Raw genomic sequence first — 23,783 nt, forward strand, 5'->3', positions numbered from 1 at the left:
TGACAGGGCCTAGTGGGCTAAACTTATAGTGTGTTGTGTTTTGATTTCTTTGTCACACCTTCATGTACTGATTCTGGAATTATATAAAAATTATATCTTTGAACATGTTAATCACATTGGTGAGCATTCATGTTGCATTCATTCAATGCTAATTAGTTTGTAAATATAGTTGTAAATACTCATCTTTAAATTCTGACATAAATTATTAATATAACATTTTACACACATTTAAAATAGAGAGATCCAGTTTTATCTATTACACAAAAATATATATATATGATTGTAAATTAAAATATAATTAAGGTCAATTAAAATGTCAAATTAAAAACGAACATTTATTGATATTGATTCAATAATTTATTTGCCGTTGGTAATTCTTGTGGTTAAATGAGTGTGCCATTTCTATAGTAGCTTTTTACTACTGCATGTTGATGGGTCATGCATCAAAACATTGAAACACTCCTTCCTAATCCAAAAACAGCCCGCAAACTGAACAACAAAGAAACAACAATTAATTTATGTGGCCATTAAATACTTGGACACATGCCATTCCTCAAGGATAAGAACAGTACAGTGCTTGTTTACAAAGAAGATAATAGCGATCACATTTAAAATTTCATATTTAAAAGACTTCACTTCATTGTAAATGAAGCTTCGTTTATAAGATAAAATACAATATACAGAAGATAGTTTGAATACATATTGTTTTCAAATGTTAAGACTTTATTTACCACACAAATCATAATTTGAAGTATTTTGACATGTATAAAATCAGCAGGCATCTAGAGTAAACTTCAAAAGCTATAACTTTATTTGGTAAGCTGTTTCCTCAATTATGTAATTGAATTGTTATAAAGGACATCCGTCTTCATTCCATTACTTACTGTACTGTGTTTGAAGGTCTCAGGTTCCCTTATTGCAGTCACATAGAGGAGAATGTGGGCTATGGTCAATTTGCATAAAAGGGCCCTTGCTACAGCAGGTTTCTCAGCTTCAATTTTATACTCAGAGGTTAATCAGAGTCCAAGCAGGCCCCATAAGATGAAGTGGATTATTATCCTGTGTACCCTGATTGCTTGCCAGATCCAATCAATCTACCCTTGGGTACATTCCAGATTGTTAACGGTCACAGGTATTGTGAATGAGTCCTCAAAGGAAGTACAGTACTTAGATTTTAGAATTTGTGACCTTATTTGGAAGCAGAGGCTATGACCAAAGCCTCTACTTGAGCCTCTGTTCACCCCACAGATCCTGCTCCGAGGAGCAGGATCTGTGGGGTGAACAGAGGCTCAAGTACCCCTACAAGCCCCTACAAATGCAGAACATTGAAAAACAAACCACAAAATGATGCATCAGAAAAATGATATGGCATATGTGTAGCTCTGACACTGACTAAACCTGCACAGTATTCTTTCCAAATGCAGAGGCTTACTTTGGTATCATCTTCATTGGCACTATTCCACAGTCCTCCAAGGTCATGTGGCTCTTTTATGCTGTGGGTGCCATCTGCCTACTGCAGCAGTGCTTCCTGCAGTACGCTCATGTTATAATCCTACAGCCGCATTCGTATACACAAACTGCCTCTGCAATTAATCTTTGACATCTTTCAAACAGAAAGGTTTATCAGCCCTCAAAAATGAGAGAACACTGCTTTTGCGAGTACATTCATTCTGTGCTCTTTAAGCACACAACCAGTTTGTGTCTTTGAATGTTGCTTTTATATTCAGAAAAATACAAGTTGTTTCAACCCAGGCAGTCCAGTCCTTCAGTAACTCCAGCCCCTCTGCACCCAACATGGAAACGACAACTTGACTGGCCTTCCGGTATATGACTTTGTATTGGTGAGAATTCAAGCCTGAAGGCATGTCTGAAAACCTTGTTGGACATGATATTATTTTAATATGTATTTACACATGTACACACATAAAGACTGTTTAAAATCTCATCTTTAAACGTTAAAATATGAAACTTTGAAAATGAAGATGTATGCTGGTCGGAATCAAATAATGTACATCCTGAAACAATACAAACCAAAAATTATGTTACTCATTCTTCTTCTTCATAATATACATATAGTGGGAGCAATAATTATTTGATCCCTTGCTGATTTTGTAGGTTTGCCCACTTACAAAGAATGGAACTGTGTAGAATTTTAATCATAGGTACATTTTAACATTGAGAGACAGAATATCACAAAATAATCCACAATAACAACATCATGTAAATTTAATATCATATTTTCACATGAAATAAGTATTTGATCCATAGAACAATAGGACTTAATACTTGGTGGAGAAACCTTTGTTGGCAAGCACAGAGGTCAGACGTTTGTTGTAGTTTTTCACCAGGTTTGCACAGATCTTGGGAGGGATTTTGGTCCACTCCTCTTTGCATATCCTCTCCAAATCCTTAAGGTTCCAAGGCAGTCGATTGGCAACTCGAAGCTTCAGCTCCCTCCACAGATTTTCGATGGGATTTAGGTCTGGAGACTGGCTAGGCCACTCCAGAACCTTAATATGCTTATTTTTGAGCCACTCCTTTGTTGCCTTGGCCGTATGTTTTGGGTCATTGTCATGTTGGAAGACCCATCCACGACCCATTTTCAGTGCTCTCACTGAGGGAAGGAGGTTGTCGCCCAAAATTTCCTGGTACATGGCCCCATTCATCCTCCCCTCGATACGGTGAAGTCGTCTTGTCCCCTTAGCTGAGAAACACCCCCAAAGCATAAGGTTTCCACCTCCATGCTTCACAGTGGGGATGGTGTTCTTGGGGTTGTACTCAGCATTTCTCTTCCTCCAAACACGGCGAGTCGAGTTGATGCCAAATAGTACTATTTTGGTCTCATCTGACCACATCACCTTCTCCAAGCCTCCTCTGGATCATCCAGGTGTTCTTTGGCAATCTTCAGACGGGCCTGTATATGTGCCCTCTTCAGCAGAGGAACCTTGCGCGCGCAGCAGGATTTTAATCCTTCACGGTGTAGTGTGTTACTGATGGTTCTCTTCGTGACTATGGTCCCAACTGCCTTCAGGTCATTAACAAGCTCCTCCTGTGTAGTACTGAGCTGATCCCTGACCTTTCTCATGATCATTGATATCCCACGAGGCGAGATCTTGCGTGGAGCCCCAGACCGAGGGAGATTGGCGGTGACTTTGTGTTTCTTCCATTTCCTAATAATTGCTCCAACAGTTGTTAACTTCTCACCAAGCTGCTTATTTTCTTGTAGCCCATCCCAGCCTTGTGCAGGTCTACAATTTTGTCCGTAATTTCCTTAGACAGCTCCTTTGTCTTGGCCATGGTGGAAACGTTGGAATCTGATTGATTGTGTGGACAGGTGTCTTTTATACAGCTACATAATGATGTACCGAGTTGACACAGGTGTTTTGGGTAATGAGTTGAGATTAGGAGTGCTTCTTAATGGAAAACTAACTGGTCTGTGGGAGCCAGAATTATTGCTGATTGGTAGGGGATCAAATACTTATTTCATGCAGAAATACGATAATAAATTGATAAAATTTATATGATGTTGTTATTGTGGATTCGTTTGTGATATTCTGTCTCTCAATGTTAAAATGTACCTACGATTAAAATTCTACACAGTTCCATTCTTTGTAAGTGGGCAAACCTACAAAATCAGCAAGGGATCAAATAATTATTGCTCCCACTGTATAATACATATTATATTTTATTAATTTCTATAAAAATACTAAACTAACTGAAAAAGGTTCATCTTAGATTAAGATTAAACAGAAAAATTCTAGGAAATATTCCTGAGAAATTCCAGTGATGAGATTAATTTGATTGGATTAGATTTTATTTTGTGGGTAAAATACATACATCATATACAAGACAGCAAGAATTGAACAGAAAATAAAAGCATTACTCTAAGCATTAATTTCCAATGTGGACCTTGATGGAAACAAATAAATACAGACTACAATGCCACCATTACACAGTTCAAAAGGCTAAAACTGAGATGCCAGACTTCCGATCATGTCCTCTTCACTGTCTGACCTTTCACTTTCCCTGGGTCTCACCACAGCCTCAAGTCTTAATCTGCTAGGAACCTTAGAGAGGTGCTATACAAACTAGTCCAAAAACATGGGTGCACAGATTCTTACTGTGCATCTTCCCAGTCACCTTCCACTGAACTCCACTCTGGCTCCAGGTGCCGGTCCAGGTTTCCCATTTGGACTACTGTAACTCCCACCTGGTCAGTCTCCTGGGCCCAGTATTTAAAAACTTTTTTGTATAGGATTTCAGTAATCGGGGGAAAAAAACGAAATCTCAAAATTGGGTATTTCAAAACTAGCAGCTGTAATACTGATCCTAAAAATTGGAATAATGATTTTGTAGTCCAATCATACCTAGGATCTAGATCAAATGTAGGTCTTGATTTTGATTTTCAAAATTCTAAGGTGGCGATTAGGATAAGTTTGATGTTGAAAATCAGAATAATCTTGATTCCACTGAAAGGGTGGATTCAGGATGGATTCAAGGTTGATGTAGGGACATAAGGGACACAGGACACATCTTTAATAAATGGTTTTATGCACTGATTGCACATTAATTAAAACAAACAGATCCAAAACAATATCCATTCTAAATGGACATTGGACATAACATATTTTCAAGAAGAATCCAAAACACTAAAAGTGGTCTAAAGAAACCCATAAAAAATGCTTTGGGATGTTATTTGAAAATATATTATGTTATCTATTCTAAAATAATTGCCTTATGAGTAGGTACAAAAACAAGAATAACATAGTTCTTTCTCTGGAAGAAAAATGCCATGCCAGAATCCCCACCATCAGGCCTCTGTAGCTCAGACTGTTTCTTGCTGCTCACCAGATTTATCATCTCCCCAGGCTCAGCCATGTCATACTCCTTCTCATCTCCTTCTACTGTCTATACCAATATCAGCTTGTATAAATGCAATACATTTGTGCTAGCATATCAGACAGCCAAAGAGACCCTACACGCCAACCAGACCTATGTCCTGCTAGCTCGGTGTGCCAGACCGTTCCCCTTTGGTATGCCCTGACTGCACCATGACTCTCTTGAGCTTGGGATAGTAATATTACAGGTCTAGCTGTGTGAAGACAGCCATCCCTGTTGTGGTATTTGCTTTGTTTAAAATACTAATTGTTGGTTTGTTTGGCTACCATTTGACTATACATGTCCGAGTGTTGTAAGACACTTTGGATAAGAGTCTAAGTGACTGTAACACATATGGCGTATTAGTTATATTCCACATAACTGTGGGTTATAGCTACTGTACTGTACATGTTTCTTTAAGTGGTGTCGTGACGTCACTACGTATGTGCGGGGAGACGTTGGTGTACTACTAAAAAGAAGGTTAAATTTAGTTCATCGTTATTTAATGTTGTGCTGTAACTATTGCATCGTGTTGATTACCTCACAGAGCCATCGAGTGACCAGACTACGCATTTTGATAAAATGTGCTAGTTGTAGTGACTCAGCAGTCCTGCACTGATCACAAGGGGCACATTAGATTAAGATGTTAAGACTGACCTGGGCACGGGCGCAGTCAACTAACAGACGTACAATAAAGTCCGGCTTCTCTTGCGATCTATTCAGATTAGAAAGGACGCCAACAACATCAGAATACAGCAGAGGCATTGGACACACACCTGTAGCACTTCGCAAGCCCCCTTCCGTGCGTAGTCTAAGGACACCCCACAGCCGTCTCAGGTAAAGACATGTTCATGATATAGAATTGTAATTCATAGCTGGCTGCAATTTCACGAGAAGGGAATAAGCAATATTCCGATAATTAACGCTATATGTAACGTTACGTTACCTAGCTATATTGATACATTGTATCAAACGATCGTTATGCAGAGTATACTATGTGCAAGTTCAGAGCACGCGTTCTTTCAATTCAATATAGCTATGTTAAACGTTGAATCAATCCTTATTGCTAGCTACCTCGTCCATGCTTTGGTTATCATTATGGAACTGCTGCCAGTACTGCGGAGTTTTGTAACTTATTTATATACTGAATAAATTGTAGCTGTAAGGTGGTTGCAGGCTCAGAGGAATTGTCGCTATTATTTTGGTGCACAGCGTTGAACTTCCGGTGACGCAAGCAGTAAAGCAGGACGCGTTTTCTCAAATTCATAGCATCCACGGAACTGTCTGTGTTTGTAGCCATTAAGGTAGAAGAACTGGAGATAGCTTCCGCTTACCCGTTCCATGGATTCCTATAGGAGCTGCTGAATGGCGCATGAAGCCAGTTAATGGAGGCTGCCATGTTTGTTCGTTTTTTGGCACCAGACCATACGCACTTGGAATCGAAACGCGAAAGGATGAATAGGAATGAAAAAAACTTTCATCTCTTATCTTTTTCTGCGCGGCTCGGAAAAAAATCGGTCCCTGTAGAGTAAATTAGTTAAATGTGAATACATTTTAGAATTTAAAAGTAGCGTCACTGTCCAGAATAGTACAATGAACTTCAATGGGAACATATGCTTTTTGTCACAGAAGTCACGGAGATGCTTTTCCCCTGTGTATAAAAAATATGTAATATCTGTGTCTGTGTATAAAAAATGCTGTAATTTCTATGTGGTGAAGCTAAAATGTATAAAATACCCTAGAATTAAAGCCGCGGATCTGGATTGTTTTATTACAAATCTTGTATTTGTCCAATATGTATGAAATAACTCAAATTGCCAAACGGATCGCCCTTCATTGTGTGCAAAACAAGAAGTCTTAAATAAAGACCCCTCCCCGGGTTTTTATTTCCCTTTGAGTGCTCCTTATTGTGAACGTACTGTTACGGAACATCAGAAATGCTAAATAAATGTAACATAATAATAATAATAATAGTAATACATGCTGGATTTGCTTACTAGACTACCTTATCCAGAGCAATATAACTACCTTACCCCACATAGGGAACTAGTCAGAAAGAAAAGCAGCATCAGTAAAGTTTCCTTTCTTGTTATCTAATGGTGTGCATGCACCTGCTCATTATCTTCAGGAGCGCTTGGAGAGCCAGTTTCAGCATGGCATCTGGAGGTGAAGGGAGGAGCAGCTCTCCGGCATCTCCCGTCAAACAGAGCAACCGCCTGGCCCTAGAGCGGTCCCCCTACCTTCTGCAGCATGCATACAACCCTGTGGACTGGTGAGACCTTGTGCAGCGCCCTGTGTCTCAGTAAAAACCCCTGCCTGTCCCCCAGATTTCAACTTATTTCTCCCCTGTCCCTCAGGTTCCCATGGGGACAGGACGCATTTGACAAGGCAAGGAAGGAAGACAAGCCCATTTTTCTGTCAGGTGAGTATTATTTTTTTTGTCTTGCGCTATGATGCACGCACATGGATGCCATTGTGCTATGGGATGCATACAACACTTCTGTTAAGAAACTTTAACAGTATTACAACATTCACTAATCTGTGGTTAGTGAACTTTTAATAGTCTTCCTCATTGCAAATATTGGAAGGGGGTTTAGGTGTGGTAAACCTCTAAAATACATAGGTTTTCTCTCTGTGTCTCTTTCTCTCTCTCTTTCTTTCTCTTTCTCTATCTCTCTTCATCCCTTATGCTGTACCTCCTTCCCTGCTCTCATAGTGGGCTACTCCACCTGTCACTGGTGTCACGTGATGGAGAGGGAGTCATTTGAGGATGAGGAGATTGGCAAGATCCTCAGCGATAACTTTGTCTGTATCAAGGTGGACAGGGAGGAGCGGCCTGATGTTGACAAGGTGTACATGACATTTGTGCAGGTGCGCCCTTGTCTCAGGTTTCGTTCTGTGTGATTTGAAATGCAGTATGTCCTTGAAATTCTTGGCACAAGCCAAGCCATTTTGATGAAAATGACACTGCATTTATTATATCAGAGTTGTAACGGCAGGCATTATCACAATAAATATGATTTTCTTTTTTTATTCTTGTGGTATTAGTCATGGACCGCTGAGAGATATTTGCTGTTCCGGCACAGCTGTGCTGGTTATAACATGCTGCTTCTTTAGCCCCTTTTTCTGAAGGCATGGGGAAGTGTCAGTTTATCGAGTAATTTGAAGCCAAATAAGCCAAGACATTCATCTGAGAATGATGAGGATAACAGAAAAAAAGGAGAGTAGTCTTACAAGGGGAAATGTATGAAAAAAAAGTTTGCTGTCTCCCCCTCTAGGCAACCAGTGGGGGAGGAGGATGGCCAATGAGTGTGTGGCTCACCCCTGACCTTCGACCATTCATTGGCGGCACCTACTTCCCACCGAGAAACACTGGTCTTAGGCCTGGGTTCAAAACCATACTAATGCGAATTTCAGAGCAGGTATAACAAAACATGTTTGTCTGCTCCAGAATATTGAATCTTAATAATAAGAAATCATTTATTGTCTAGGCGGCACGGATGGTGCAGTGGGTAGCACTGCCGCCTCACAGCAAGGAGGTCCTGGGTTCGAATCCCCGTCGGCCGGGGCCTCTCTGTGCGGAGTTTGCATGTTCTCCCCGTGTCTGCGTGGGTTTCCTCCGGGTACTCCGGTTTCCTCCCACAGTCCAAAGACATGCACGTTAGGCTGATTGGAGAGTCTAAATTGCCCATAGGTATGAGTGTGTGAGTGAATGGTGTGTGAGTGAATGGTGTGTGTGCCCTGTGATGGACTGGCGACCCGTCCAGGGTGTATTCCTGCCTTTCGCCCAATGTATGCTGGGATAGGCTCCAGCCCCCCTGCGACCCTGTTCAGGATAAGCGGGTTCAGATAATGGATGGATGGATGGATTTATTGTCTAACTATCTAAAATCCTTTTGAAATGTGTAATATATAATTGATAGGATTGATAATATGTGGATATTATTTACGCAAGCCTCACAGCAGAGATCCTTTTGTGTTGATGAGGTTCCCTGTGTGTAGTTAATAGGCTCTAGTGTTGATATCTCTGTCGTTCCCGGTGTGTAGTTGGTATGCTCATGTGTTGATGTTTCTGTTGTTCCCTGGGTGTAGTTAGTATGCTCTTACGTTTATGTTTCCATGGTTTTCTGTATGTAGTTAGTATGTTGATGGTTCCCTGTGTGTAGTTAGTGTGTTGATATCTCTGTGGTTCCCTGTGTGTAGTTTGTTGATATCTCTGTGGTTCCCTGTGTGTAGTTAGAGTGTTGATGGTTCCCTGTGTGTAGTTAGTGTTGATGGTTCCCTGTGTGTAGTTAGAGTGTTGATATCTCTGTGGTTCCCTGTGTGTAGTTTGTTGATGTCTCAGTGGTTCCCTGTGTGTAGTTTGTTGATGTCTCAGTGGTTCCCTGTGTGTAGTTTGTTGATGTCTCAGTGGTTCCCTGTGTGTAGTGTGTTGATATCTCTGTGGTTCCTTGTGTGTAGTGTGTTGATATCTCTGTGGTTCCCTGTGTATAGTCTGTTGATATCTCTGTGGTTCCCTGTGTGTAGTTTATTGATGTCTCCGTGGTTCCCTGTGTGTAGTGTGTTGATATCTCTGTGGTTCCCTGTGTGTAGTGTGTTGATATCTCTGTGGTTCCCTGTGTGTAGTTTGTTGATATCTTTGGTTCCCTGTGTGTAGTTAGTGTGTTGATATCTCTGTGGTTCCCTGTGTGTAGTGTGTTGATATCTCTGTGGTTCCCTGTGTGTAGTGTGTTGATATCTCTGTGGTTCCCTGTGTGTAGTTTGTTGATATCTTTGGTTCCCTGTGTGTAGTTAGTGTGTTGATATCTCTGTGGTTCCCTGTGTGTAGTTAGTGTGTTGATATCTCTGTGGTTCCCTGTGTGTAGTGTGTTGATATCTCTGGTTCCCTGTGTGTAGTTTGTTGATATCTCTGTGGTTCCCTGTGTGTAGTTTGTTGATATCTTTGGTTCCCTGTGTGTAGTTAGTGTGCTGATATCTCTGTGGTTCCCTGTGTGTAGTTAGTGTGTTGATATCTCTGTGGTTCCCTGTGTGTAGTGTGTTGATATCTCTGGTTCCCTGTGTGTAGTTAGTGTGCTGATATCTCTGTGGTTCCCTGTGTGTAGTTAGTGTGTTGATATCTCTGTGGTTCCCTGTGTGTAGTGTGTTGATATCTCTGGTTCCCTGTGTGTAGTTAGAGTGTTGATATCTCTGTGGTTCCCTGTGTGTAGTTAGTGTGTTGATATCTCTGTGGTTCCCTGTGTGTAGTTAGAGTGTTGATGGTTCCCTGTGTGTCCTGCAGTGGCGCAGTAACAGAGCAGCTCTGGAGTCGAGTGGGGAGCGAGTCATCGAGGCGCTGAAGAAAAGCAGCACTATCGCAGCCGGCGCAGAGGACTTGCCCCCTCCCGCCATCACCGTCGCCAGGAGGTGCTTCCTCCAGCTGGCTAACTCTTATGAAGAAGAGTACGGGGGCTTTAGTGATATGCCCAAATTCCCTACTCCAGGTCAGCCAGAGTTCTCTGTGTCTGTCTTGCCATTTTCGGGTGTTGATCTCACATCTCATTAAACTCCCTCAGTGTTGTGTATCATGGTGATTGTTTGGCCATGTACGGTTATGTCAGACACCAGTCTCTGTGTTCTCCTTGCTCATCACCCTGTCTGGCCTGCTCGCTGTCTGTCTGTCTGTCTGTCTTGCACAGTGAACCTGATGTTCCTCATGACATTCTGGGCCGTTAAACACTCCACTGTGGAGGGGGCTGAGGCTCTCCGGATGTCCCTTCACACCCTGCGGATGATGGCGCTCGGGGGCATTCACGACCACGTGGGGCAGGTAGCGCACCTCTCTCCGACTTCCTCCTCCTCACCGTGTTTCCCACGCCTGCCCTGGCCCTCTCCTACTTCGGCCTCCACTAACAAATTGGGAAAATACCAGAACCTCACTGTGCCGGCAGGTCTAAACATGCACCTCAGAGACTTTTCAGATATTCTCTACATCTTTCAGCTGAATATGCATGGCCTTCTTCCTGTTCTGGCTTGTTATCCGTTCCCCCTCTCCACCTGCTGTTCTCTCTCTCTCGTCGTGTTTGTGTTTTTTTACTCTCCTTTATGTGTTTCCCTGGCTCCCTCTCTTCCCGCTCTGGCGTGTCTCTTGCCTGAGTGCTGTTATGCGATTTTGTCCTCCCTCAGGGCTTCCACCGGTACTCCACTGACTCCTCCTGGCACGTTCCCCATTTTGAGAAGATGCTGTACGACCAGGCGCAGCTGGCAGTGGCCTACATCACCGCTTATCAGGTGTGTGTGCGTGTGTTTGTGTGTGTTTGTGTGTGTGTGTGTGCGCGCGCGCTCGTGCATTCAGGGTCTGTGTTTTTGAGTGTGTATATTTATGTGTGTGTATCTGTGTGTGTATATTCAGGGTCTGTGTTTTGGGTGTGTGTATTTATGTGTGTATATCTGTGTGTGTGTGTATTCAGGGTCTGTGTTTTGGCTGTGTATATTTATGTGTGTGTATGTTTGTGTGTGCCCATGTGCATTTGGATGTGTATGTTCCTGTGGGTGAGAGGGGGTGGGGGGGAGGTTGGCGTTTCTGTGTCAAAGTATGATTGTGCGCATGTGTGTATGTGCATCTGTGCATTTGGGTTGATATATTAGTGTGTTTGTGAGATTGTGTGTTGTCTTTTCATGGCACACACTTTATAGGCGTGTATTTGTGAAAATCCAGTAAAGATATATTGCTATGAAATTAACTGTATGTTCACAACCAAAAAACGCATTATGTACTTCTGAACTGAGCTCAATTTTCAGCCCAAGAATAGCCCACCGCTTTAAAAAAGCGCAGTATTTCCATTGTTTCTAAGAGCCCTGGTAAATGTCATCTGAAATCCCACTAGAATACTCTGTAGAGGGCCCAGACTTACAGTAAAACCCATGTCAGCTTGACACACTGGATTGCAAGCAGTTTTGTTGAATGTTTGATGTGTAATAGACCCGTTAAAGGCTTATTTATAGTCTGTCCACCAGGATATATATGTCTATGACCTGTAGGTTACAGGGTGTTCTCTCTGTAAAATGGAGGGTAACTTGCTTTAGGCAGTAAACCGAGACCAAACAGACGTAGGCCGGTAAATGGGAGCGTTGTGCCTGGCTCAGCAGTTTGCGGGCCGCAGACAGGCAGCTAAGGGATGTTGCGTGTTTTGTTTGGAGTAGGTGTCGGGGGAGCGCTTCTTTGCAGATGTGGCCCAGGACGTGCTGCGCTACGTCTCGCGGGACCTGAGCGACAAGGTGAGCCATCTTCCCTCTCATTAGCACCTGGCTACACGCTCTGCTGACGCCGCACCGCCACCGTCACCGTAACGAGAGGCGGCACGCTGAAAAATCTCCCCAACCGGGCCCGAGGAGGTCAGCTCGTTCCGCGCGCCCGCCTGGCGCCGCAGGACTCCCCCCTCGGAGTGATTAATGGGTCAACCGCATCGAACAGCGCACACAATCAAAATAATGCCCGCCCTAATAATTATCCCCCCCAAGATTTATTAAGCTATTACATGTATAATAAAGATGAGTAGCAAATAGAAATGACCTGGTTTCAAATATATGCATTTCCTTGCATAATATGTTTTGAACAAATTGTAGGGTTCCACAGAGGTCAGCTTGTATTCAGCTGCCTGTGTTTAAAGTTGTGAATGTAGACAGCGATAGTCTGGTGGCCCAGGCCTGCAGCTGGCCGGCTGGGAGTGGATGTTTTAGAGGTTTGTGAAGCGTCTTACCTCTGCTCTGCAGTCGGGGGGCTTCTACAGTGCGGAGGACGCTGACTCCCTCCCCACAGCTGAGTCCAGTGAGAAGAAAGAGGGGGCCTTCTGTGTGTGGACCGCAGGGGACATCAGGAGCCTGCTGGGGGAGCCAGTGGAGGGGGCCACCGGAGTGGCCACACAGGCCGATGTCTTCATGCACCACTATGGTGTGAAGGAACAAGGCAACGTGTCACCTCAGCAGGTACACGTGCGTGTGTGTGTGTGTGTGTGTGCGTGAGTGCGTGTGCGTGTGCGTGTGGAAGACTGGCTGGTGTGGGTCAGCGTGTGTGACTCTCAGCTCACTGCTCATCCTTCTGTGCAAAACGCTGCAGAGATCTTTTGGCGGCTGCAAGAAATGCACCAACATGAGCCGCCTGCCTTCCTGCCTGCCTGCCTTCTGAATTCCAGTTCGAAACATATTTTATTCAGTTGCGAACAGCCCTGATGTCACTGGTTGTTTTTCTGTCTCATCTCCTTAATAATAAATGCACATTTATATGTGCATACGCACACGTACAAATATTGGTATTTTTATGTTCATGCATGGTGCACATACAGGACTAGGGTTCTTTTCTGTGTGTGCGTGAGTGTGTGCGTGAGTGTGAGTGTGAGTGTGTGTGTGTGTGCGTGAGTGTGTGCGTGTGCGTGCGTGAGTGTGCGTGCGTGTGCATGTGTGTGTGTGTGCGTGAGTGTGTGAGTGCGTGTGTGCGTGTGGGTGCTGTTTGCTTGCTTGTGTGTGTGTGTGTGTGCGTGAGTGTGAGTGCGTGTGTGTGCTGTTTGCTTGTGCTTGTGCGTGTGCGTGTGCGTGTGCGTGTGTGTGTGTGTGTGTGCGCGCGTGTGTGTGTGATTAGTTCCATGCAGGAGATACATATCAAATATATGGATTTGGGTCATCACTTTAAACTGCCTGTCTACTCAAAGCTTGAGTGTGATTATGTGGACAGGTGTGTGTGTGTGTGGGGGTGCGTGTGCAGTCGTATTGTGTGTGGAAGCGGCTCTCCACGTTTCTCTTTGTCTCCTCTCCATCTGTCTCTCTCGGCCCGGGTGCAGGACCCTCACGGGGAGCTCCAGGGGCAGAACGTGCTAATCGTGCGCTATTCCGCCGAGCTTACCGCCACTCGGTTCGGCCTGAGTGTGGAGAAGACCGAGGAGGTGCTGGCCGCCGGCAGGGAGAAGCTGGCTCAGGTCCGCAAGGGCCGCCCGCCCCCTCACCTCGATACCAAGATGCTGGCCTCCTGGAACGGTGAGAGAGGGCGTGGGTTCCCCATACTCACCAGAGTGCTTCCTTCTGTCCTCTTCACACACCACCTGCACAAGTGTTCAGCTGGTAACAGGAGGGAGTTTCCTGTGGTATTTTACTGTGCATGCATATTCCCGAAGAGCTGTATTTATTGCTGTGGTATTTCCTTGATCCTGCCCCTTTCATGAATACACATAACGAACATTCTAGCTTCAGTGCTAAACAGACAGGAATGTCAAAGATGAGAATGTAGAGCCGTTAATCTGGTTAGTGTAGAGAATGTGTGCCAAGTTCCTGAGCCTCCAGAACGTTCTGGTGTTGAACCCCCTGTCTCTGGACCTCACTGCAATGAACCAAAACACATGGCCCGCAATGCTGAGACAGGCTAGGTGGTTGTTCTGCAGGTATAACTTAAGTAAGAACTATTCTTTTTCTGCGGCTTTTGATATTCACACTGTACAATACTATAACATTTCCATTCCACCTGGAGCATTTTTGTGCAATGGGCTCACTGCCAGTTTTTTAAAGCTTTGAAGTTATTCTGAGTGCTTGTCGGCTCGTGTGTCTTCCAGCTTGTTCGCAGGACTTTTACTTCCTGCGTGACTAATACGCGCTTGGAAAGTGATTAATGAAGTGATTTGTTAATTAAGAGAAGACTGAGACTTTGCCTAACTGAAGTCTTCCTGGGCCTGCTGTGCTCCATTACATTCCTAATTCACTTCAACTGGAGATTTCAACCTGCAGTTGCTGTTCTTCGTCCTACACATTAATCAGAGCTGAGAGTCCCTTCTCGGCTGTGGGGAAAGTGCTCACATGCGCTGCAGAATATTCACTCTGATGAGGCGTTGAGGAAACTCTCTTGGGTCTTTTACCGTCGAGTGTGCTGCATGGAATATCAGGATAGGAAGGAAATGCGTATACCTGATGGGAGTGATGGAACATCTGTTGTGGAGTATGGCTATGTGATGCTGAATTAATTCTACTGTGCACGCACACACACACACACACACACACACACACATTGCTCGCTGACCTGTACACACACACAGGCCCCGCTGCGCTGTGCTGAACACACACACACAGCCCTCACTGTACTGTACTGAACACACACAGTCCTATCTGTACTAAACACACACAGTCCTATCTGTACTGAACACACACAATCCTCACTGTACTGTACTGAACACACACAGTCCTATCTGTACTAAACACACACAGTCCTATCTGTACTGAGCACACACAATCCTCACTATACTGTACTAAACACACACAGTCCTATCTGTACTAAACACACACAGTCCTCTCTGTACTGAACACACACAATCCTAACTGTACTGTACTGAACAAACACTGTCCTCTGTACTGAACACACACAGTCCTATCTGTACTGAACACACACAACCCTCACTGTACTGAACACACACACTGTCCTCTCTGTACTAAACACACACAGTCCTCACTGTTCTGTACTAAACATACACTGTCCTATCTACTGAACACACACACTGTCCTCTCTGTACTAAACACACACAGTCCTCACTGTACTGTACTAAACACACACAGTCCTATCTGTACTGAACACACACACTGTCCTCTCTGTACTGAACACACACAGTCCTCACTGTACTAAACACACACAATCCTCACTGTACTGTACTGTACTGAACACACACAGTCCTATCTGTACTGAACACACACAATCCTCACTGTACTGTACTGAACACACACAGTCCTATCCGTACTATACTGAACACTCACAGTATCACGTGCTGTAGTCCTCACTGTGCTGCACACGGCTGCAGTGCTCACACGTGTGCGGGTGTGTGTGTGTCTCACAGGACTGATGCTCTCTGGGTTTGCACGGGTGGGCGCTGTCCTGGGGGACCGGGCGCTGGTGGAGCGGGCGGAGCAGGCAGCCCAGTTCCTGAGGGAGCACCTGTGGGACGAGGCTGAGCAGAGACTCCTCCACTCCTGCTACCGCGGGGAGGAGATGCAGGTGGAGCAGATGTGAGTCAGTGGCTTTGGTCTGTTACGCTCTCTCTGACGCACTCTTTGAAAGTTGAAGGATTAGGGGCAACCTGGAAAATGTAATGGGCCTAACAGAGCAGTAGCAATCCACAATTGCTGTCCATTTGTCAGTATACGCTCGCAGTGCTAAAACCACATCAAACTTCCGTGCACACACCATTCAGGTACCGGGCCATACATCAGTACACACTCTCTGTGCTGAAAACAGGCCATATATTAACATGGTGCCAAGAATCAGCGTGTGGAACGGAGACCATGCATCAATGCACACTCTCTCTATGCTGAAATCATATGTCAGTGCGCACACTACTCGTGCTGAAACCAGGCCATGCATCACTACACACTCACCATTCCCAAAGATAGATACATCAATGCCCACTCACCATCTGGAGGACTGAACATATGTCAGTGCACACTCTCTCTCTCTCTCTCTCTCTCTCTCTCTCTCTCTCTCTCTCTCTCTCTCTCTCTCCTCCACACTGTTACCAGGCTGTGCGTCGATACTCGCTAATCATCCAGATACCAAAACGTATATCAATACGCTCACCATCCAGTAAGCTGAGCATATGTCCTACACACATTGTCCAGATAAGTTTGTGTGGACTTAACGATGGATACCCAACGTCACGGGAGTCAAAAATCCTGGAAACACGCACACACCACACACAGATACACAATAGTCATATTTCTATTTTTAGTTATTTTCTATTCAGTCAGTTGTAATGGTGTCAGAGAAAGGGCCAGATGGTTGTTGAAACTAAGCTATGTATGAGCTGTTTGTGTATGGGCTGTTCAGTACCGGAGGTGGGGCAGGAATCCCTTCCTAAGAGTGTTGCTTCATTAATGAGTTAGGTACTCATCCGTCTGTATCATTTCCACATGAACATAAACTAAAGCGGTCCTCTGTCCTCCTTTTGACATTTCTCTGCAGTACCCAAAACATGGCTCACAAGTGCTTATGTGTGGACCTCAGGACTGACTCCATTTTGATTTCTTGCGAAAGAACTTCCTCACAGGATTCCAAGAGCAGTCTTACTGATGGCCTTTGCGTTCTCGAAGCAGAAATCTGTCAGGCTGCTTTTAATTTGCTTCCATCTGCCACCAGAGGATTTCCCTCTTTCTGGATTGAATAATTCCACGGCAGCAGCACCTTGCCAGATTGAAGATGATTAATTTATAGGAAAGTCTGCTGTTCTCCGCTGATTGTGAAGCTGCTGTGCCTGATTTCCTCTCGGTGAGGAAGATTGCTTGGCTCTTTCTCCCGCTGAAACATGCACATTTGCAACCCAGACCTAACATGTGGCCTTGGCAGCAACTCATAAAAGTCATAAAACTACAGAAAACATGATACTTTAAGCATGGAAAGGGTTGTCTCAATGCAAGGTGAAGAACCTATATCATTTTTGGACTGAAATGTAGCCTAACTTCCTAACCTCCCTGGGTGGGTGACATGTTCTATGAGAATGTGCAGTTGTAATGGCGGCAGCAGTAATGCAGAAGTATGAATTATGAGGGCCAGACCCAGTAAAATGGAGGAGGTTAATGTGCCCTGAGACAGAGGTGAATGCAGAAGGGCTAACAGGGTTTCGTGTCCGTATCCCAGGTCAGTTCCCTTTATCTCTGGGGCATGAGTAATGGCAGAAGCGTACTCCGCTGAGTAGCCAGGTCAGGCAAGCGTATCCAGCGCTCCACGTTCGTGTCTGCAGGGCACACTGCCACACAGTCGATGGATGTGCGCTTTTAATGGCGGCAGGCCAATGCAGAGTGCCGGGGGTGGGGGGGGGGGGGGTGAACGGACTGTCAGTCTATCAGCCCTCAGCGTGGAGATGTTTCAACAGCAAGAGGAACCGGGGGGACAAAAGAACTGCATCTCATCGGCCGGATTACTCGAGACAAAATCACGTTAGCCAAGGCTTGATTAGCAGCTAACAAAATGAGTCTTGGGGAGGATGGGGATTAAGAGGCTCATTAAAAAGCACTTCTTTTCGGTTCCTTGTTACTCTCGCTTTGGTGGGCTAAAGATCTATAAGGCAGTTTTCAACAAAGCGGGCTTGTAGTTCCACTGTTGATGGGCTGTGTGGGATAAAAGCAGCTGATCCCTTTTCCTTGATCCCAGGTTTCCATTGTGTGTGTGTGTCCACTCGTACTCTCACAGTCATGTGTCCTCACAATGTAACAAAAACAAGTGTGCGTGTGTGTGTGTGTGTGTGTATGTATGTGTGTGATTGTGCATGCGTGTGTGTATTTCCTTTCAGTTGTCCAGGTACTGAAAAGTGACACCAAGATATGCTGTCATCACTCGCACAACGACGAAAAGAGACTTACCAAGTGGAGCTTTATAGTTGAGTGGGAGGCTTTGGGCAGGCCAGTACATCTGACAGGCCCCTTTGGCTGCACTGCAGCTAGATAGCGCTGAGAGGTGCTTTATGTCCCCCCACCCCATTCCCTTTCTGTCCTCCCCCGTCCCTCATACAGGGCTGCAGGGCATGGCTAGTCTCAGGGAGGCACATCTGCCACATCGCACTCTCCTCATCCAAACTGCCATCCCATCACCGTGCTCCCCACCACCGCGCCCCCCCCCCCCCTTATCGCTGACCCTGTCACCGTCCGTCTCTCCGTGCTCAGCACAGAGCAAGCTGGGAACTGTGTGGATAGAGGACAGGTGCTTCTGCATTCACATTCATTCATGGAGTTCTTGTCCTTCAGTGATTTACTTGCCAGTTGGATGACAATGACATCATGCGAAAGCACCATGAATCATGAATGCAAATGTAGACCAAACAGATTGTTGATTGTTGTTTGCTGATTGTTTTCCATACTTTGTTGTTGTTTTTTTTGGTAATTACCGAAAGCAGTCATATCTTAGTTTTTAAGAGTTATCCAGTGGTTTTGCATAATGGGTTTGTGGTGAGGGACTTTCCGAGAAATTGCAGGTTCATGTTCTGATGGGCTGATGGATCATGCCTGCTATATATATATAATTATGCAAAATGGCAAGTCTCTCTGTCTTTCTCCCCCTCCCTCTCTCTATCGCTTCATCTCTTTCTATCTCTTCATCTCCCTTTCTCCCCCCTCTCTATCTCTCCCTCTCCCTCTCCCCCCTCTCTGTCTCTGTCTTTTATCCACCCTCTCCCTCTCTCCTTCCTCCTCTCTCTGCTTCTTTCTACCGCTCCCTCTCTCTCTCTCTCTCTCTCTCTCTCACTCTGCAGTGCGTCTCCTATCTCTGGCTTCCTGGATGACTATGCGTTTGTGGTGAGCGGGTTGCTGGATCTGTATGAGGCCACTCTGAGCCCCCGCTGGCTGCAGTGGGCGGAGGAGCTTCAGCTGCAGCAGGACGCGCTCTTCTGGGACGGCCAGGGCAGCGGCTACTTCAGCAGCGACCCCAACGACCCCACCCTGCTGCTGGCTCTCAAACAGGGTGAGCACGAGCGGCGGCCATCACAGTGAGGGGCGACCTTGAGAGTGAGTGAGGCCGTCAGAGTGAGGGCGGCCATCAGAGTGAGGGGCGACCTTCAGAGTGAGTGAGGCCGTCAGAGTGAGGGGGGCCGTCAGAGTGAGGGGGGCCGTCAGAGTGAGGGGGGCCGTCAGAGTGAGTGAGGCCATCAGAGTGAGGGGGGCCGTCAGAGTGAGGGGCGACCTTCAGAGTGAGTGAGGCCGTCAGAGTGAGGGGCGGCCATCAGAGTGAGTGAGGCCGTCAAAGTGAGGAGCGGCCGTCAGAGTGAGGGGCGGCCGTCAGAGTGAGGGGCGGCCATCAGAGTGGGGGCGGCCATCAGAGTGAGGGGCGACCATCAGAGTGAGGGGCGACCGTCAGAGTGAGGGGCGGCCATCTTAGTGAGGGGCGGCCATCAGAGTGAGGGGCGGCCATCAGAGTGAGGGGCGACCTTCAGAGTGAGGGGCGGCCATCAGAGTGAGGGGCGGCCATCAGAGTGAGGGGCAGCCATCAGAGTGAGTGAGGCCGTCAGAGTGAGGGGCTTCTCTGGATATCGCTGAGGTCTTTGGTTCCGGCTGTGTCTCAATCCTACAGTATCTCAGTTCCCAACCCTGTTCCTGGAGATGTGCCATCCTGTAGGTTCTCACTCCAACTCTAATAGGTCACACCTCATTCAACAGCTCGAGATATCATTGAGCTGCTAATGAGTTGAATCAGGTCTGCCAAATTACACTGCCAGAAAAGTACGTCTTAAGTGTTTTAGTCTTGTAATGAGACTTAAAATCTTTTTTTTTCTCTGAAGTCGAAACTTTCTTTTTGCTTGACGAGTGAAAATGTCTTGCCCCATTGGCAAATCATGAAATGAGTAAAACTGTCTCACCTCATTGCCAATCTTTTTGTTTTATTATATATTTTTTTTAATAGAAATAAGATTTAAAGTCTAAATATCAGCCTAAAATGTGAAAATGGCAAACCTACAGAACTGGGGTGTGAGCTACTGATCTAATAGGAGCGCAGTCTGAAACACACTCCCTTCCTGACAAATTTAACTTGTCAAGAGGACTTTGGAACATTAAAATGGCACCGCTAGGGTAACTGTTACGTCTGGATTTGGGGCCCCCTTCCGTTCAACGCCTGTCAGCCGATTAGCATTCCTCATCTTCCCTGCCTGTCTGAATAAATTCTGCATCAATAACATTCAAAGAAGGGTCAATGTGTGGGAGTGTTTGTGTGCGCGCAACGTCTTTTTTCCCAGCAGCACAGAAAAACAATTTTTGGAGAGCTAAGCCCAGTCACGGTGACTGTAATGGCTTGGTTCCATATATTCACCGCAGGAACCAACATGCAGAGTCGCACTAACTTTCCACTGTACCCCGTTTTGACTGATGGTACTGTGAAAATGCCTCCGACACAAATGAGATACGGGGAGAAAGAAGCACTTTTTTTGTTGTTGTTGCTTTTGATAAATTAAAATGGACGTTAGAGAGATTTCTCATCTTTTTAGATTGACTGTAGCATTACAGTGAGCCCACGACTTGGGCTTTGCTCTATTAAGAGCGGTACCGCAGTGTACAGTGTCAGAACCCAGTCCCTCTCCCTGTCACAGGAAGACGGATTACCTCCCAAACCGTACGCCACTCTCAATTTTACACCCTGCCGAAAACCTCGCACCGTTTAACCTCATTTCACCGCACACCCATAATGTGACTGTGGAGGAAAATAATCATGAATAATCTCTATTTCAACCTTAACCGAACGCTCGTGTGTATGTTTGTGTTTCTTTATGCGCTCCTGCCTGTGTTTGTGCATGGGAGTGTGTGGACCTGTCTGTTTTCTCCGTGTGTGTGGATGTGCTCTTATGTGTGTGCTGATGCATGTGTCCATGTGCAGTTGTGTACATTGTTTGCACATGTCTATTTGTGTTTGTGTGGTTTTTTTTTTGTACTTGTTTTACGTGTATGTGTGTGTATTTGATTGTGTGTCTGTGTGCACGTGCATATCTGTGTGTATGTGTTTGCGTGTGCATGTGTGAGTATTTGTATGTACGTCTGTGTGTTTGTCTGTGTACATGTTGTGTGTGTGTGTGTATGTGTTTGTGTGTGTGTGTATGTCTTTGCGTGTGCATGTGTGTGTATTTGTATGTTTCGTCTGTGTCTGTACATGTAGTGTATGTGTGTGTACGATTGTGTGTATGTGTGCAAGTAAGTGCGTGCTTGTACATGCGTGCATTCTTGTGCGTGTATGCTTGTACGTGTGCGCATGTTTGTGTGTGTATGAGTGTGTGGGCAGGTTCTGCATAAGGATAGTGGCGCTCCACAGCTGTCAGTCATCCTCATGGCCCCTCCCCTCTCCTGGCCCAGGTTCCCCTGCCTCCCCACACCTCTAACTGCTGATGGGTTCTAGAGCACAGTGACATCACAGGCCAGGAGAAGCTCGTCCCCTTACTGTTGCTAGGCGCAGACCAGATAGAAACATTTCCAGGCATAAACATTTACTGGGTTACTGATAAAAATGAAAGGCTAACATCTACTGGAAATAGTGCCTTCATCAATGCACATCATTTCACGCAGCCTATAGCACAGTGGCTACGGTACATGACTGGGAAAGTTGGTGGTTAAAGCCCCACTGTAGCCGTGATAAGATCCACACCGCTGTTGGAGCCTTGAGCAAGGCCCTTAACCCCGCATTGTTCCAGGGGGGGATTGTCTAATCAACTGTAAGTCACTTTGGATAAAAGCATCAGCTAAATAGCTAATTGTTATCATTAGGTTTGAGAGACATAGGTCCGCATTGGTAGTCTTTGGTAGCATTGATGGTCTCTATCATCCATACACAGACCAGGACGGAGCGGAGCCCAGTGCTAACTCTGTGTCCGCCCTGAGCCTCCTGCGTCTGTCCCAGTACACGGGCAGGCAGGAGTGGGCCCAGCGCTCACAGCAGCTGCTGGCCGCCTTCTCCGACCGGCTGACCAAGGTGCCCATCGCCCTGCCCGACATGGTGCGCAGCCTCCTGCCCCAGCACTTCACGCTCAAACAGGTACCCAGCGCTCTTACACACCACCTGGTTGGGCTGAGTAACTTTTAGAAATGTTCTGGCCTCGTGGTTCTCAAGGGCCAACAACTGCAGGTTTTCCACCCTCCCTTTTCCTGGGATTCCGGTGGGAAGACAGTCTGGCCAGTCGGTAGCACTAATTACTTGAGTGAAAAGAAAACCAGGGCTGGATTTGGAATCGAGGGCCGGAGTTGACGATCCCAGATTTAGGGTATTTTCTGTTTTTCAAAGCACTTCCTTTCCTAGCAGTGCCTCGCACACGCACATGAAAGACAGTGGGGATTGGGGCTGTCTGGTTCTCTGAGAGGAGGACAGGTGAGGAGGATGGAAACGAGCTGGAGGCTGAGGTGAGGGCAGATGGCACGGAGAAGCCACCTGCTGCCTCATTACTGCTGCACTCGGGCAGAACCCTCACTGACCCCCTCTCCCCCCAAAGACCCCTAACTGACCCTCCCCTCCCCTCTCTCTCCCCCCCTCCCCCTCTCTCCCCCCCCCCTCCCCCTCTCTCCCCTCTGCCTCCCTCTCTCTCCCCTCCCTCCCTCTCTCTCCTCAGATCGTTATCTGTGGTGAGCCTGACGCCGAAGACACAGCCCGTCTCATCGCCTGCATCAACTCCCTCTACCTTCCCCACAAAGTAAGGCTCTCTGTGTGCTGTGTAATGTGGGGGAGAGGGGCCCCAGGGTCCTCTGTGTGCAGGGTAAAGTGGGAGAGAGGGGCCCCAGGGCCCTTCTTTGTGCTGGGTAAAGTGGGAGAGAGTGGCCCCAGGGCCCTCTATGTGCTGGGTAAAGTGGGAGAGAGGGGCCCCAGGGCCCTCTATGTGCTGGGTAAAGTGGGAGAGAGGGGCCCCAGGCCCCCCGTGTGCTGGGTAAAGTGGGGGAGAGGGGCCCCAGGGCCCCCTGTCTGCTGGGTTAGAGGGGAGAGGGGGGCCCCAGGGCCCTCTGTGTGCTGGTTAAGGGGAGAGAGGGGGGTCCAGTTTCCCAGCCACTGGGAGGGTATCATGGGGTAATTTCAGGAATGGGCGCTGGGCCTCCATTTTGACTGCAGCGTTGGGACAGTAAGTACTGTGGTCCCTGTACGATGTCCCCTGCACAGACGGTGCAGAGACATATGGATATGGAATTGTTTCCAAATGCTGCAATATGTGAAGTCACAGCCAGGGTCATTACGGGATCCTTCTGTTCTTTCACAATTTTCATTAAAGCCTTTTCTTTGCCAGGAAGCACACAATACTAACCATAAAACTAAAAAAAAAAAAAAAACTAATCATAAAACTATCAAAAATATTATATCCATCCATCTAACTCAAGCAGTGGGAGAGAGCTCCTCACTGCTGGCGAGGCCCCAGGTCTAATGAGCGGCTAAAACTAATTTTGTGGAAAGGTCAAGCTGTCATATT

General features: G+C 46.2%; 1 protein-coding gene across 1 annotated transcript in view; it reads left to right on the plus strand.

The window, feature by feature from the left end:
- The first annotated feature begins 5,314 nt into the window (after window positions 1-5,314).
- The window catches only part of spata20 (spermatogenesis associated 20), a 34,068-nt gene continuing 15,599 nt past the window's right edge, over window positions 5,315-23,783 (plus strand). Inside the window, exons 1-15 of the mRNA XM_061231335.1 lie at window positions 5,315-5,715; window positions 7,007-7,150; window positions 7,236-7,300; window positions 7,595-7,749; window positions 8,157-8,300; window positions 10,157-10,358; window positions 10,554-10,684; window positions 11,041-11,145; window positions 12,058-12,132; window positions 12,628-12,840; window positions 13,689-13,881; window positions 15,717-15,885; window positions 19,116-19,324; window positions 22,173-22,372; window positions 22,941-23,021. Coding sequence (XP_061087319.1) covers window positions 5,522-5,715; window positions 7,007-7,150; window positions 7,236-7,300; window positions 7,595-7,749; window positions 8,157-8,300; window positions 10,157-10,358; window positions 10,554-10,684; window positions 11,041-11,145; window positions 12,058-12,132; window positions 12,628-12,840; window positions 13,689-13,881; window positions 15,717-15,885; window positions 19,116-19,324; window positions 22,173-22,372; window positions 22,941-23,021 — 2,280 coding nt within the window. The 5' untranslated portion in view covers window positions 5,315-5,521. The remainder of the gene's footprint in view (window positions 5,716-7,006; window positions 7,151-7,235; window positions 7,301-7,594; window positions 7,750-8,156; window positions 8,301-10,156; window positions 10,359-10,553; window positions 10,685-11,040; window positions 11,146-12,057; window positions 12,133-12,627; window positions 12,841-13,688; window positions 13,882-15,716; window positions 15,886-19,115; window positions 19,325-22,172; window positions 22,373-22,940; window positions 23,022-23,783) is intronic.

This window comes from Conger conger, chromosome 2, assembly GCF_963514075.1.
Source record: "Conger conger chromosome 2, fConCon1.1, whole genome shotgun sequence".
NCBI lineage: Eukaryota > Metazoa > Chordata > Actinopteri > Anguilliformes > Congridae > Conger > Conger conger.